At 41.0% G+C, this 12,631-nt stretch overlaps 1 protein-coding gene across 1 annotated transcript in view; it reads left to right on the top strand.

Annotated features, from left to right (window-relative positions):
* The first annotated feature begins 3,452 nt into the window (after nucleotides 1-3,452).
* ITIH2 (inter-alpha-trypsin inhibitor heavy chain 2) overlaps nucleotides 3,453-12,631 on the top strand; it is a 35,052-nt gene continuing 25,873 nt past the window's right edge. Inside the window, exons 1-5 of the mRNA XM_008584914.1 lie at nucleotides 3,453-3,536; nucleotides 4,834-4,908; nucleotides 6,422-6,454; nucleotides 7,810-7,979; nucleotides 11,253-11,357. Coding sequence (XP_008583136.1) covers nucleotides 3,453-3,536; nucleotides 4,834-4,908; nucleotides 6,422-6,454; nucleotides 7,810-7,979; nucleotides 11,253-11,357 — 467 coding nt within the window. The remainder of the gene's footprint in view (nucleotides 3,537-4,833; nucleotides 4,909-6,421; nucleotides 6,455-7,809; nucleotides 7,980-11,252; nucleotides 11,358-12,631) is intronic.

Genomic DNA, 12,631 nt, shown 5'->3' with positions numbered 1-12,631 from the left:
AGAGAGGGAGAGAGGGAGAAAGAAATCACTTTGGTGTGTTTCTTTTCTTATAAGGATGCTAATCTTATCAGATCAGGGACCCACCCTCGTGACCTCATTTAACCTTATTTAGTTCCTTACTCCAAATAAAGCCACACTGGGACTTAGGATTTCCAAGTACGAGTTTGGTGGGGACACGATTCAGTCCACTATTGGTGGGAGACCACACTCATCTCACAAACAAGGTTCATGGAGATTAAGGAGACCACCTAGGGTCTCACAACTTGTAAGTGGAGGAAGCAGGATTGTCAACCTTGGAAGGCAGCCTCCGAAGCCCAATGTTCTTAACCACTATCTGAAGAAGAAAGTACAGACACCCCAGACTTCACATTTTAGTCACCAAGATTTCTTGGCTATTTGCCCTCACGAATCTGCGAGCTGCTATCATTGCTTAGCAATAATTTGCACATACACTTCTATATATCAAAGGTATGTGCTTCTGATTTTACATCATATGCAGTATCTTATGTTAATATCTTATGAACCCATTGTCTCAAGCCATCGTCGCTGCCACAGCCTTGGTTTAGGACCTCATGCTGTCTCAACAGGAGGACCGTCTGCCTCTCTTCAACAGTTCCCTGATTTATTGTCTTGCCTCTTCCATCATCTGAGCAGCACCCAAAGTGATCTCACTCCAATGTGAGCTCTAACCTGCTCCCGCCCTTCTGCAAATCTTCCATTAGATCCCCAATGCCTGGAGTGCAAGTTTCAGCCTCTTGGCACAGTGTATCAGGCTCTCCGTCTTCCCACTTCCATCCTTCAAGACCCAACTGATAAAGCACCATCTCCTGTGTGGAATGTGCTCACACTTTGCTAAGTGTGGTACTTTTCTGATTTGAGAATCCAAACAACATCTGCCTCCTTAAATGAATTAAGAAACGCATTGTCACCTTCTGTATGTTGTACAGTTATTATATATCCTATGAAATTTGAAAAAAATGATCAGACTCAACTGTCTTTTTTATATAACTATTTATTTCTCTGTTTTGCTCTATATTATGGACCATTTTTAACATTTTACGTTTATTTAAGATGTCTTAAAATTTGACATACTGCTAAATTTAAAAGTAGACAGATGAGCATAACATCTCAACTTATTATAAAATATCTTTCCTGTTAATCATTATCCATCTCATTTTTATTTCTAGTTTTTTATTGTATTTTTTTATTACTTAGATCATCACTTTTTTCTAATTTAAAAATCTATTTTATTGATATCTTCTTGCTCCAAATAGTTGATTTATAATCCTAAATTTAATTATTTGTTCTGACTTTTTATTTATTATTATTATTATTATTTGCTATGACCTCCATTTTAATCTGATACCATCTTTGTAAACTTTATTTTAAAGAATTTTGAATAAATAGGATAGATTTTAATGCAATCTCAACTTTCAGTCTGTTTCGTCTCTTGGAGATAAAGTGTAATTCTTAGAGACAGCATATACTTGAACTTTAAAAAAATATCAAGCCCATAATCCTTCATAATCTTATGAATGAGTTTAATCTATTTGTATTTTATATTATATTTGAACAAACAGTTCAAATTATCTTTAGCTTGTGGTTGGATCTAATAAATAAAATCATAGTTACTGTTTTAATACCATCATATATTTGAATCTGTAAGTTTATCTTTTTTTGGCATTATTCTTGGCTTCTCTTTTCACTTGTGTTGTTTCTGAAGTGAACTTTAACCATTTCCCTTTAAACAAAATCAGAGGGCAATCTCAGACCAGTGGCCTGCTTGTCCTGTGCTTAACTTAATCCTCGCAGTGACTGTGCAGTGCCAGGGAGCCTGCTGAGTCCAGTCAGAATTGCATCTGGTGGGAGGAGCCCTGAATCATCACGTTTCAGAGGCAACAGCAGAATTTCAGACCAGTGGCCTGCTTGTCCTGTGCTTAACTTAATCCTCGCAGTGACTGTGCAGTGCCAGGCAGCCTGCTGAGTCCAGTCAGAATTGCATCTGGTGGGAGGAGCCCTGAATCATCACGTTTCAGAGGCAACAGCAGAATTTCTGTTTTCAAGCCATGCAAGTCCCCCTGTGTGAGCGGACTTTTAAGGAGTAGTGGTCCTAGCATCAGGTGCTATATCAGGGAACACTGGACAGAGGAGCCCCAGATGGGAGTACGGATGGGCTCCATTCTGGGCAAAGAAACCTCTAGAAATGACGTGGGAGTTCAGGTCCTCAGCTGACCAAAGTGGTGTCCAGAGCATAGCACTTGTTCAAGCAGATGTCTGGAAAACCCAGAATCAATTTGCTAACCAGCTTGGGGATGGTTAATTTGCTAACCAGCTTGGGGATTCCAGGTAAATTCTAGTCTGAATTCACTCCTAGGCCAGATCCCAGTGAGGGACAGAGCAGGCCGCCTCTTCTCAGTATAATAACAGCGAAGGCTTTGGGGTCAGGCAGACCTTGGTCTGGGTTTCCACTCACTACCTGTGAGATGTGGGGTAAATTACTTCATCTTACTTTCCTCCACTGTAAGTGAGGATATTAGCAGTATGCATGTTGCCTTGCTCTTTTACAGATAGAAAAGAGTTAAAGAGAAAGCAGGAAAAAGTACCTGACCCTGGAAAGGGCTCAATAAGTCTTAGCTGACATTATTGTCATATTTAGATCATGAATGAGAAGGGGTAATATAGTATACTTCCAGGCTGGCCTCTCTCTGATTCTGGAACTGGGAGAATTGAGTTGCCACTGACCTGAGCAAGGCTGATCAGGGGCAGCAGGAACAGACATTGTCACCTTAATCAAAAACATTCCCGAAGCATCCTCATGGAAGAGTACATCTTTGTACCCTTCACAGCGACTTGCCCAGCTCTTTATATATAACAGGTACTCAGTTATCAAAGAGAGAGGGAAAAGCATTAATAGTAAATTCTTTGCTCAGAAAACCATTATGTTTCTTCTCCCACTTTTTCCAAATTTCTCCTGCTTTAATTTAAACCCAAGGATTTTGTTTCCAGAAACTTTTCACTTTGGCTTTTTTCTTCTCTCTGACTCCATTTCTTGATCTAGTTCCTGACTCGGTCCCCTAAAGAGAATGACCATTATCTTTGGGTCTCTCTGATTCTAAGATGAATAGAAATCAGCAAAAGAAAAAAAAAGAAAGAAAGAAAAGCAGCTCCATCTGACCCTGACTTGTGCTCACCACCTGGTGACTGCCTCTGGCTTTACTGTTTGAATAACCTCCGGGTGTCCCATCCACCCCCACAGCACAAGGTTGTGCTCCAGAACAAATATTTGTCCCAATTTTGAACAAAGTTAGGGAGCTTTTCTCTTACTTCTTTTTCTTGTTTTTCAAAATGAACTGGACTCTTCTGCTGTTGCTTTGAACTCAGTTCTGAAGGAAGGAGTGGAATTCTCCCCAGACCATCTTCTCTGGAGAGCTCAGGAAGAGCTGCCCAGCAACATGGAAGGCCTCACGTGCTTGCTCATCTGTTTCTTTCTGTCTGAAGCACAAGCCTTTGAAATCCCCACCAATGGACTTTCTGAAGTAAGTATTTCCATAAGACTCCTTGCGGTTGGCTTATTCATATGCTCGGTCAGTAGCTTATTTCATTTGCTCATCGATGACCCGAATCTGTGTAGAGCGGAATGTTATGAGAACACTCATCTGAGGACAAGTGCTCACTGTTATAATTACTGGAGTGTGTATTTACTTTTTAAAGCATTAACAGGTGTTGCATGAGAATTAAGTCAAGTTCAACTGGCAGGTACACAGTGTACCATTTATGGAGCACAGTTGCTCACTCCTTACCGAAAAAATGAGGATAGTAATAGACCTAACCCAAAGGGGTGTTATGAGAATTAAATGACGTATGTAAACTACCTAGCACAGTGCCTGGACTAGTAAGTGCTTAATAATTAATAGCTATTATTATTATTGTGAAAAAATATCATTATCACTCTTTTACTAAAGGTATAAGAAAAGTCATTGTCAAAGCACCACTGATTTTCATACCCACATAAAAATGGTTTTTGTATGGACATTTTAAATATTCCTGTGAAAGGGGAAGCTGGCAAGTGGGCCTGCAAGAACTAATGGGAGTAATTCCCATTAGTTCAAGGTCTCCACTTTGGACTCTTGGCCTTCCCCAAAGTAAGCAATGTCTTGGACTGAGCCATTCTGGAAGCTATTTTTATACTGGAAAAGCAAAGTGTGTTATTGGACTATCCTAATGTAAAGGCTTGTAATGCTTGAGAAGTGGATTACCTACAAAAATGCCAAAGAATACGATGGCACATTTGCAGGGGGGAAAATCACTCTGTCTGCTTAGAAACTATCATATTTTCCAACACTTTAAAAACAACCAGAGTGTGTTGGAAATCTCAGATTGAAGCCGAGGCATCCAAATGTGTCTGTGCTTTTTCAGCCAGTTCTTGGTAGTATTCCTTTCATACCTATATTTTTAACTCAGGGAGACTGTACAGTTCACATCTGTCCCGTCCAACACTGCTAATGCCCCCAAGATCTATCAAGCACTTTTCCAGGCACCTGACTAATCACTGGGTCACTTTGATCCCTACTTGTCTGTCCCATCATCTCCTGGAAAATTCAAAACTGAATTTCTGCATCCAACAAATGTGAAGGTGTTAGTTTCCATTCACTCACCTCTGAGACACAATCAGCAAAAATAAATATATTGAAGAAGTCATTGTATAAGAACATGGGGATTACCCAGAGGTAGAGGAAAGAGTATAAAATAACATTATGAATACCACCATGCCTTTTTTTCTCTAGATCTTGTTTTTTAAAATACAAATAAACATCCTATAAATTCTTTTTTAAGTTTGCAGAATATGGAGATCTTGTGGAACTGTCCCCAGGCAAATTTCAATTTGTTCCAGAGAACCAGAGGTATCAGGTACAGTAGTAAACTTTACTTTCCAAAGGGAAAATAAATAAAAGAGACCATAGCTGAAGAAGTAAGAGGCATATTAAAATGATTATTGCTAGATTTTCTCAAGAGCTTGTTTTTAGCAGAGAAGGGTCTAGTGGTTTTACGCCTAGGTGGAAGCATTATCAAGGTGAAATAAAGTGAGACCTCCACACAGCTGTCCAGAGGCCTCAAACCATAATGGTCACCCTAGCCCCTTAAAGGATACATGGCTATGTGTTTTCTTCAAAATGTTAAGATTATGGAATGATCTTACTGCCTTCTAAGGAAGGACTTCCTGGTAGGAAGGCTTTTCTTATTTCAGTCATAATAGACACCTCCTGCTGAAGCCCCACCTTCCCCTTCGTCTGGTCACTCTGTCTGGGGAAGCAGCTCAGAGAGCACCTTGGGAAGGAGAACTGGCCACACTGGACTCTGCATCCTGGAGAACACCAGTGGCATCATAGACAAAATCCCCTAAGTAACGGGGCAAGTTCTCTGGAAGAGTTGGCTTCTCCCATATGGAGCCCACATGCTGAGAAAGGAGGAGTTTATGGAAGCTAAGGTGACCAGTGACTTATTTTGTATGGATGTGAATTTCTGACTTTCTTAAAGTCCAGGTTTTTTGTAGACCAATAATATTAAAACCCAGTATGCAAGTCCTCATGTCAAGATCTTCACCTAGCCAGAGGAGAGAAAACTTAGTCGTTAAACATTGCATTCAAAAAATCTAAAACAAGGCAACCGTTGACCTCACTATGTCACCTAGTACCCACTAAAACCTCACTTCATCCCAAATCAGGCAAACTAAGCTTATATCCAACACCTGACCTATTCTTTTACAATGCAGCAGACATTAAATGTTTACCCATTGCTCTTAAGCTTCCAAAGGCAAAGGGGTTATCTTTGTCCACGCCCATAGGAAAGCCATTGGTGCAGTAATTGTAAAGCAGGGCGAGTGCTCTGAAGTAAAGACTATACTGCTACGAAAACACTTAGTAAAGGAAGCTGACCTAGTTCAGGAGTTAGCTTTAGTTAGTTCAGGAGTGAGCAGGAGTTAGCTACGTGGGGGCAGGGCTGGGGGGACCTGGAAGGAAGAGCATTGCAGACAGTGGGAACAGCACGACCAGAGCCCACGACAGAGTGGGGCATCTAGGTCACCATTCAACTGAATAAAAAATGAGTCAGGCAGATAGAGCAAAGGGGATATACGCTCCCCTGGAGGAGTTTGGTTGAATGTTTTCATTTAAAAATACTTGTTTTCGCATCATATCAAAGAGCGATGTGCATGCAACCAAAAATGGTTGAGAAACTTGTTCTGAGAAACTGACCAGTGGGAAAATAGTTTTCAAGAATATTCAGTATTTATGTTCCGGCTCCAGTGAATGAATTGCAGCTCAGTATTGAAGAAAAATAAGTTTTTTTGGCTGCAAGAACAGTTTTTGTCCTTGAGGTAGTAAGTAACAGAGTTGAAGAATGATCATCTGACTTCCTTTTACAGAGAAGCCTTCCTGGAGAATCAGAAGAAACAATGGTAAGTTTGCTTTGATTTTGTTACAATTTGATGTCTGAACGATTTTCCTGTTAACTATTACCTGGAAATCAATCCTGTGTCTCCTTTGTCTTCGTCACTGAGTATGTACCTGACTTTCGAAATACCCCCTTACCCCATTCTGTTTGGAAGAGTTTCTAAAATTCAGCATTAAAGAGCACAGTATTTGCAGACAGGACAGATGCCGCCAAGAGCTGAAAATGTCCTCTCTCTTTATCTTCTTGAGTTTTGCCAACAGCACAGTTTTCATCCAACCATGTGCATTGATGTATTTATTCTGACTTACCAGTTTTGATTTAAATATATGACACCTGACAGCATTGGAGCATAAATGTCTGTGGGAAAGGAACTCTTACACATGAAGTGGCCCAATTCTCTGAGATGTTCAAAGCAGACCTTCCTGTGGCAAGAAAACGCCCAAAGGAAGTGGTTTATGTTGTACTTCCTGCTCCAAACTGACAGAAATTGCCAGAAGCACACACTTAAGGGGAGGAAGTACAAGCTCATTAGCCTGGATTTTATCTCAGCTTGAGGTGAGCTGGATGCTAACTAGTTGAAAGGTTTAAACTTGAATGACAAAGTTTGGGAGATAATACCTCTAGTATCAAAATAAGCAAATCCTTTTGGAGAAAAAAATCAAAATCTGATGGGTCACACAATCGCCATAGACCTGAAAAAGCTTGCAGTTGTCAAAGACTTCCTTAAGCCTTGCCTTAGAGCAAAATGACATGCTCAGACTTTTTACACTGGAGCTGCCTTAAATCAGCAAGGGATTGGTTGGACCAATAAACTGCACCAAAATGCCCTCTCCATGATATTCTGCTCTTTGCTCATGCTTATCGGTGTTCTCATAGCTTGTTTTAATTTGAAGAAGGAGAAGAGGACTGAAGATGAAATTGTAATAGACGAGATTGAGGAAGGAAGGCAGCAGTGTAGGGTGTGGGGGGCCACATGTGTACTTCCACCCCATAGCACCCCTGGGCTGCAGCCCCCTCTGAAGACACAGCCAGGGGCCCATTCCAACCTTGCAATCTTGAATCCTTGCCACATTTGAAGTTATTTCGCAGACTTTCTCTATCCAGTCTTGCTTCCCACAACCATCTTCTACTTGTAGTCTAATTTAAAAATCATTATTTACTCATAGAGCTAAAAGGCATCTCAAGGAATCTCAAAACAGAGGCAGACTTTTGCCTGTGGGATGTTCAAGCTAGAAGAAAGCTGAGCTATAGACTGACCAGTGTGCTAGAATTGCTCATGACAAGCAACATGTAGTGCTGTTAACAGCACATACATAGTGAGGTTCTATTAGCACAGTCATGCTTTCTTGTCAATTTCAGGAAGAGGTGGACCAAGTCACCCTTGAAAGCTATAAAGTCCAGTCCACTATTACTTCTCGCATGGCCAACACCATCATCCAGAGCAAAGTGGTGAACAACTCCCCAGAGCCTGAGAATGTGCTCTTTGACGTTCAGATTCCCAAAGGAGCCTTCATTTCCAACTTCTCCATGTGAGTAACTACTATGCAGAACCAGAAACTGGAAATGCTCCACTCACAGAATCAAAACCTCTCATAGTTAGGATGGACCTTTGTGGTCAACTGTTCCAGGGGTTCTCACTTCCAGAACTGTGGACCCGTTGGCTGTCAAGAGTCACTGTGGGGTGGGTCCCAATAATTTGTGTCTGTTCAAAGTGTCAGAATCTGTGAAGGATTTGCTTTGTGTTTCTGATAAGTTACAGCCAACTTAAAGCTATGTCTGTGGTCACAACTTCTTACTTCCTTGCATTTTTATATGCTTTCTTAGGGGGAGAAAAATGTATAAAATTGCCCTGGCTTGCAGAAAACCACATGAGTCTGTGTGCGGCAGGTTGGGGTCCACCTACAGCAATATGTTTCTCTGTAGAAAAAAATGTTGAGGACACTGGTTAAATACAGTCACTTATCCAGTGCTTGCATTCCTCTATTATACCACTGACAAGTGGGTTATCTGGGCTTGACTTGATTATTTCCTTAATGATAAACCTACCATTTCCAAAGGCGATCAACTCAATGATTGACAGTTCTATTAGAATTATTCCTCACACTTAATTTAAATATTTTCCATTTTCTACCCAATGACTCTAATTTTAATCACATGTAATAGAATAAAATTCTCTACAAAATAAATTGACATGCTCCTGGATGAAATGATACACTGTTTGAGATTGGCTTCAAAATAATCGAGATGGAAAGTATGGGAGTATAGATTGGCCAAGTATTAATAATGGTGTAGCTCAGGGATGGTTTCATGGAGATCTCTTATATTATTCTCTCTACTTTTTGTATGTTTGAAAATTTCCATAATAAAAAAAATGAACTATTTCAATATCTTTCAAATAGTTGAGTTCTCTTGTCTACTTGGAAGCTTTGGGTATCAAGGCTACAGGCTCCCTGTTCTTCCAAGAGCTTGGAATGGTTTCCTATCCCCTGAGCATCCAGGTGTTCATTCCCTGATCCTGCTCCAGGTGGTCAATATCCCCCTTAGGTCGCCTACAACAGAGCACAGTACTCTGCATGCAGTCTGCCTAGTTTTCATTGAGACATTAGGTTTAGTTACTTCTCATCTGCTTTTGTCTCTCGTACCCCAAGGTAATTAGTGACAATTGTGCATAAATAAAATAAAGAGTTCATTACCATGCACTGGGGCTGCTAAAAACTGCAGAGCTATGTTAACTATATTTTCTACACAGAACAAGATAGGTGGAAAAAAACACTAGGTGACTTTGAATTGGTATCCTTTCAATTGGCTCAAATATTTATAACTTTTTAAAGTCAGCCTTTTCTAAAAAAGTGAAGGGAAAAGGAAAAGTTTCTCCGTAGTAGTGTTATATGACACCATGTCTAAAAATGACACTTAAAACTATTGTAATAAATTCTTATTTTTAAACCACGTAATCAGAACTCATTCTAGGTTTCTCTTCTTTCTGTTTTCCTTTATTCTTCTTTTTCTGCCCCATCTCATTCCATAGAAGATTGGAGGTAACAAAAGATAGACTAGTGAGACATACATTTATTTTGGTCTTCCTCAATGCAGAGGTGAATTTACAGGACTAGAGAAGATAGCTGCTTATTTGCCACAATTTAAAATGTGCTGTGTAGTCCTCCCTACCAGCCAAAATTTCTCTTCTGCCTTTTTAATCAAAGTTCCAAATATTCTACCACGGGAGATGATTTCCTTTTGTCTTTGAGCCTGAGTGTGATTTGATGGAAGAGTGCTGGCCTGGACACGGGGACTCTTGTTCTAGCTCTGTCTCTGACGAGCTGGCTATGTGACAAGTGAGCAAGTCACTTGTCTCCTGGGGTCTGACTTCTCTCACCTAAAAGGGAAAACCTAGAAGTACACCTCCAGATGTGTGCTATTGGCATTTGGGACAGGAAAATTCTTTTGTGGAGCTGTCCCTCGCATTGTGGGATGTCCTCCCATAAATGCCAGGAGTACATCCTGGTCATCACAATCACCAAAGACTTCTTCACATATTTCTAAGTTCCTCCTTGGGAGAGATACTGCCCATATGAGTCCCATAAGTTCCCGTTTATTTCCGTAATTCTACTGCTCTGACCAATTATTACTTGGCAAGGATTAGGTGCTAGCCAGCTAAAAGTAAGGCGGGTAAGGACGAGGTGCAAAGAGAAGACGTGGTCCCCAAGGGGGATACTGTAGAGATGACAGGGTTCAGCAGCACCTCCTCCATCTTTATTCTCCACCCTTGCAGGAGCACGTAATACGCTGCCTCCGTCAGCTCAGCTGCTAGAACAGAGCACCATCAACTCGGCAGCTTAAAAACAACAGAAATTTATTTCTCATAGTTCTGAGGGCTGGGACGTTCAAGATTGAGATGCTGGAAGATTCACTGTCTGATGAGGGCTCGCTTCCTGGTTTATAGACATGGTGGAAAGGGATAAGAGAGCTCTCCGGCATCTCTTTCACAAGGGCACTAATCCCATTCATGAGGGCTCCACCCACCTGACCTAATCATCTCCCAAAGTCCCCACCTTCTAATACCATCGTATTGGGAGGGTAGGACTCAACAGGTGAATTTTGCAGGAGACACAGACGTTCAGTCCCCTGCATACTCCCGGGCTACACCAGATTCTTAACTTGCAGAACAACAATCTGATGAAGCAAATGAGGGTAGGACTCAACAGGTGAATTTTGCAGGAGACACAGACGTTCAGTCCCCTGCATACTCCCAGGCTACACCAGATTCTTAACTTGCAGAACAACAATCTGATGAAGCAAATGAAAGTCAGATAATTAGTGATTTATCAGTCACCTCTCATAGTCATATGTGTCATTCAAGATGGATACCCAAAGAGAACAACACTTAATCTGAAGGATAAAATTTGAAAATGAGAAAAATATTTAAACACCAACAATAATACATGAGGGAAAATTTTCAGGATGGTAGTCTATCTAGCCCCTCTCAAACCACACTGTCAAATAAATCTTTGAATTATTCACATGTCTCCCTTCTTGTTTCTTATAGATGCAGGATGGCCATCACCCCCATTCAATAAATCAACCTTGCCAGGTTGTTTGCTTGCCTCTCAAACCACACTGTCAAATAAATCTTTGAATTATTCACATGTCTCCCTTCTTGTTTCTCATAGATGCAGGATGGCCATCACCCCCATTCAATAAATCAACCTTGCCAGGTTGTTTGCTTGGTGTGTGTGTGTGTGTGTGTGTGTTTTGTTAACACTACTATTCCAGCCAACTGGCTGCCTTCTGTCATTTTCTAGGACTGTAGATGGCACTACATTTACTAGTTCCATCAAGGAGAAAACTGTGGCCCGAGCTCTCTATGCACAGGCAAGAGCCAAAGACAAGCTGGCTGGATTGGTGAGGTAAGGACTGAATGAACCGAGCTGCCCTCTCCTCTCGATTGCTGCTTCCCCCACATCCTATCCCCCAACCCAGCCTCCAGAAAGGCACGGAACCTAAGCACATGGCAACGTAGTCAGAATTAAGTGTCACAGTTTCTGTTTCCCTAAACGCCTCTGTTCAACCACTGGATTTTGGGAGATGTCACATAAGTTGTACTCATATTGCTTGTCTTGCAGGAAGATGGATGTTCTATAAATAAACACTGATTTTTCTAAAGAACATGGAGAGGAACTACAGAAATATTGGGGCTCTTGTTACAAAACAGTATAGGGAGAGAGGAAAAAGTTTAGAATTCATTTTAATGATTTATTCTACCTTATTTTTACGGGATAGGGCCTTCCTTATCTAAGATTTTTTTTCCTCTTATAATCTTAAATAAGACACTGGGAATGCCAAACCACCCTCACAAAAGCAACCTCTCAAGCAAGACACTTCAAAGACATTTTCAACGTCTCACTCCTTACACTGCAGACCTAATCTTCTGCAAAATCTTGCCATGTTTTTTTCCTCATCTCTTCTGTCTCTACATCCCGAAAGTTACCTTTAGTTGACATTCTTTTCATTTCATGTATGCATTTGTTCATTCAACAAAAATGCATCACATGTCAACTCTGTACCCTATTCTGTTAGAGACGGCAGAAGCACAGAAACAAACGGTCAGGCTCACGGAGGAGAAAGACAGAGACCAGTGAGTATGACATCCATAGTGGGGCAAGAGCTAATATAGAGAGGGTGCAAGATGCTCCAGGAGTTCTGAGTGCCATGCGTGTAACTCTGTCCTGAGGTCCAGGAAATTTTCACAGAGGACTGATGTTTGAGCTGAGCCCTAGTAGATTAATTTACAGAATTTAGCCAGGTGGAGAAAGGAGAGAAGAAATTCCAAGCAGAGTAAACTCCTCCAGGTGTTTTATCTTTATGAATCATTTCTCCTTCTTTACCCATCGTTTTGACCACATCATCCATTCATTTATTCACTCCACAAATATTTATTTGTAACAGAAACTCTCCTGGAGATAGAGCAGAGCAAAGACCTCAAGTTCCACTCACCCCTCAGATAAACATGGCCCTCGTGCATGCGCTGCTCTGAGCTTTGCACCAAGACATGTGCATCTCTTTCTTCATCTACTCAGTATCCCAAACTGCGGCTCGCAATACTTCCCTGATCCCAAATGGGCTGATAAGGCACAATCCCACCTTGCTTACTTAGTTATTTCATTTTAAAAAGTCAGTCATT

Source organism: Galeopterus variegatus, unplaced genomic scaffold, assembly GCF_000696425.1.
Source record: "Galeopterus variegatus unplaced genomic scaffold, G_variegatus-3.0.2 Scaffold3404, whole genome shotgun sequence".
Lineage (NCBI taxonomy): Eukaryota > Metazoa > Chordata > Mammalia > Dermoptera > Cynocephalidae > Galeopterus > Galeopterus variegatus.
This window is presented reverse-complemented; position numbering and strand designations above follow the sequence as displayed.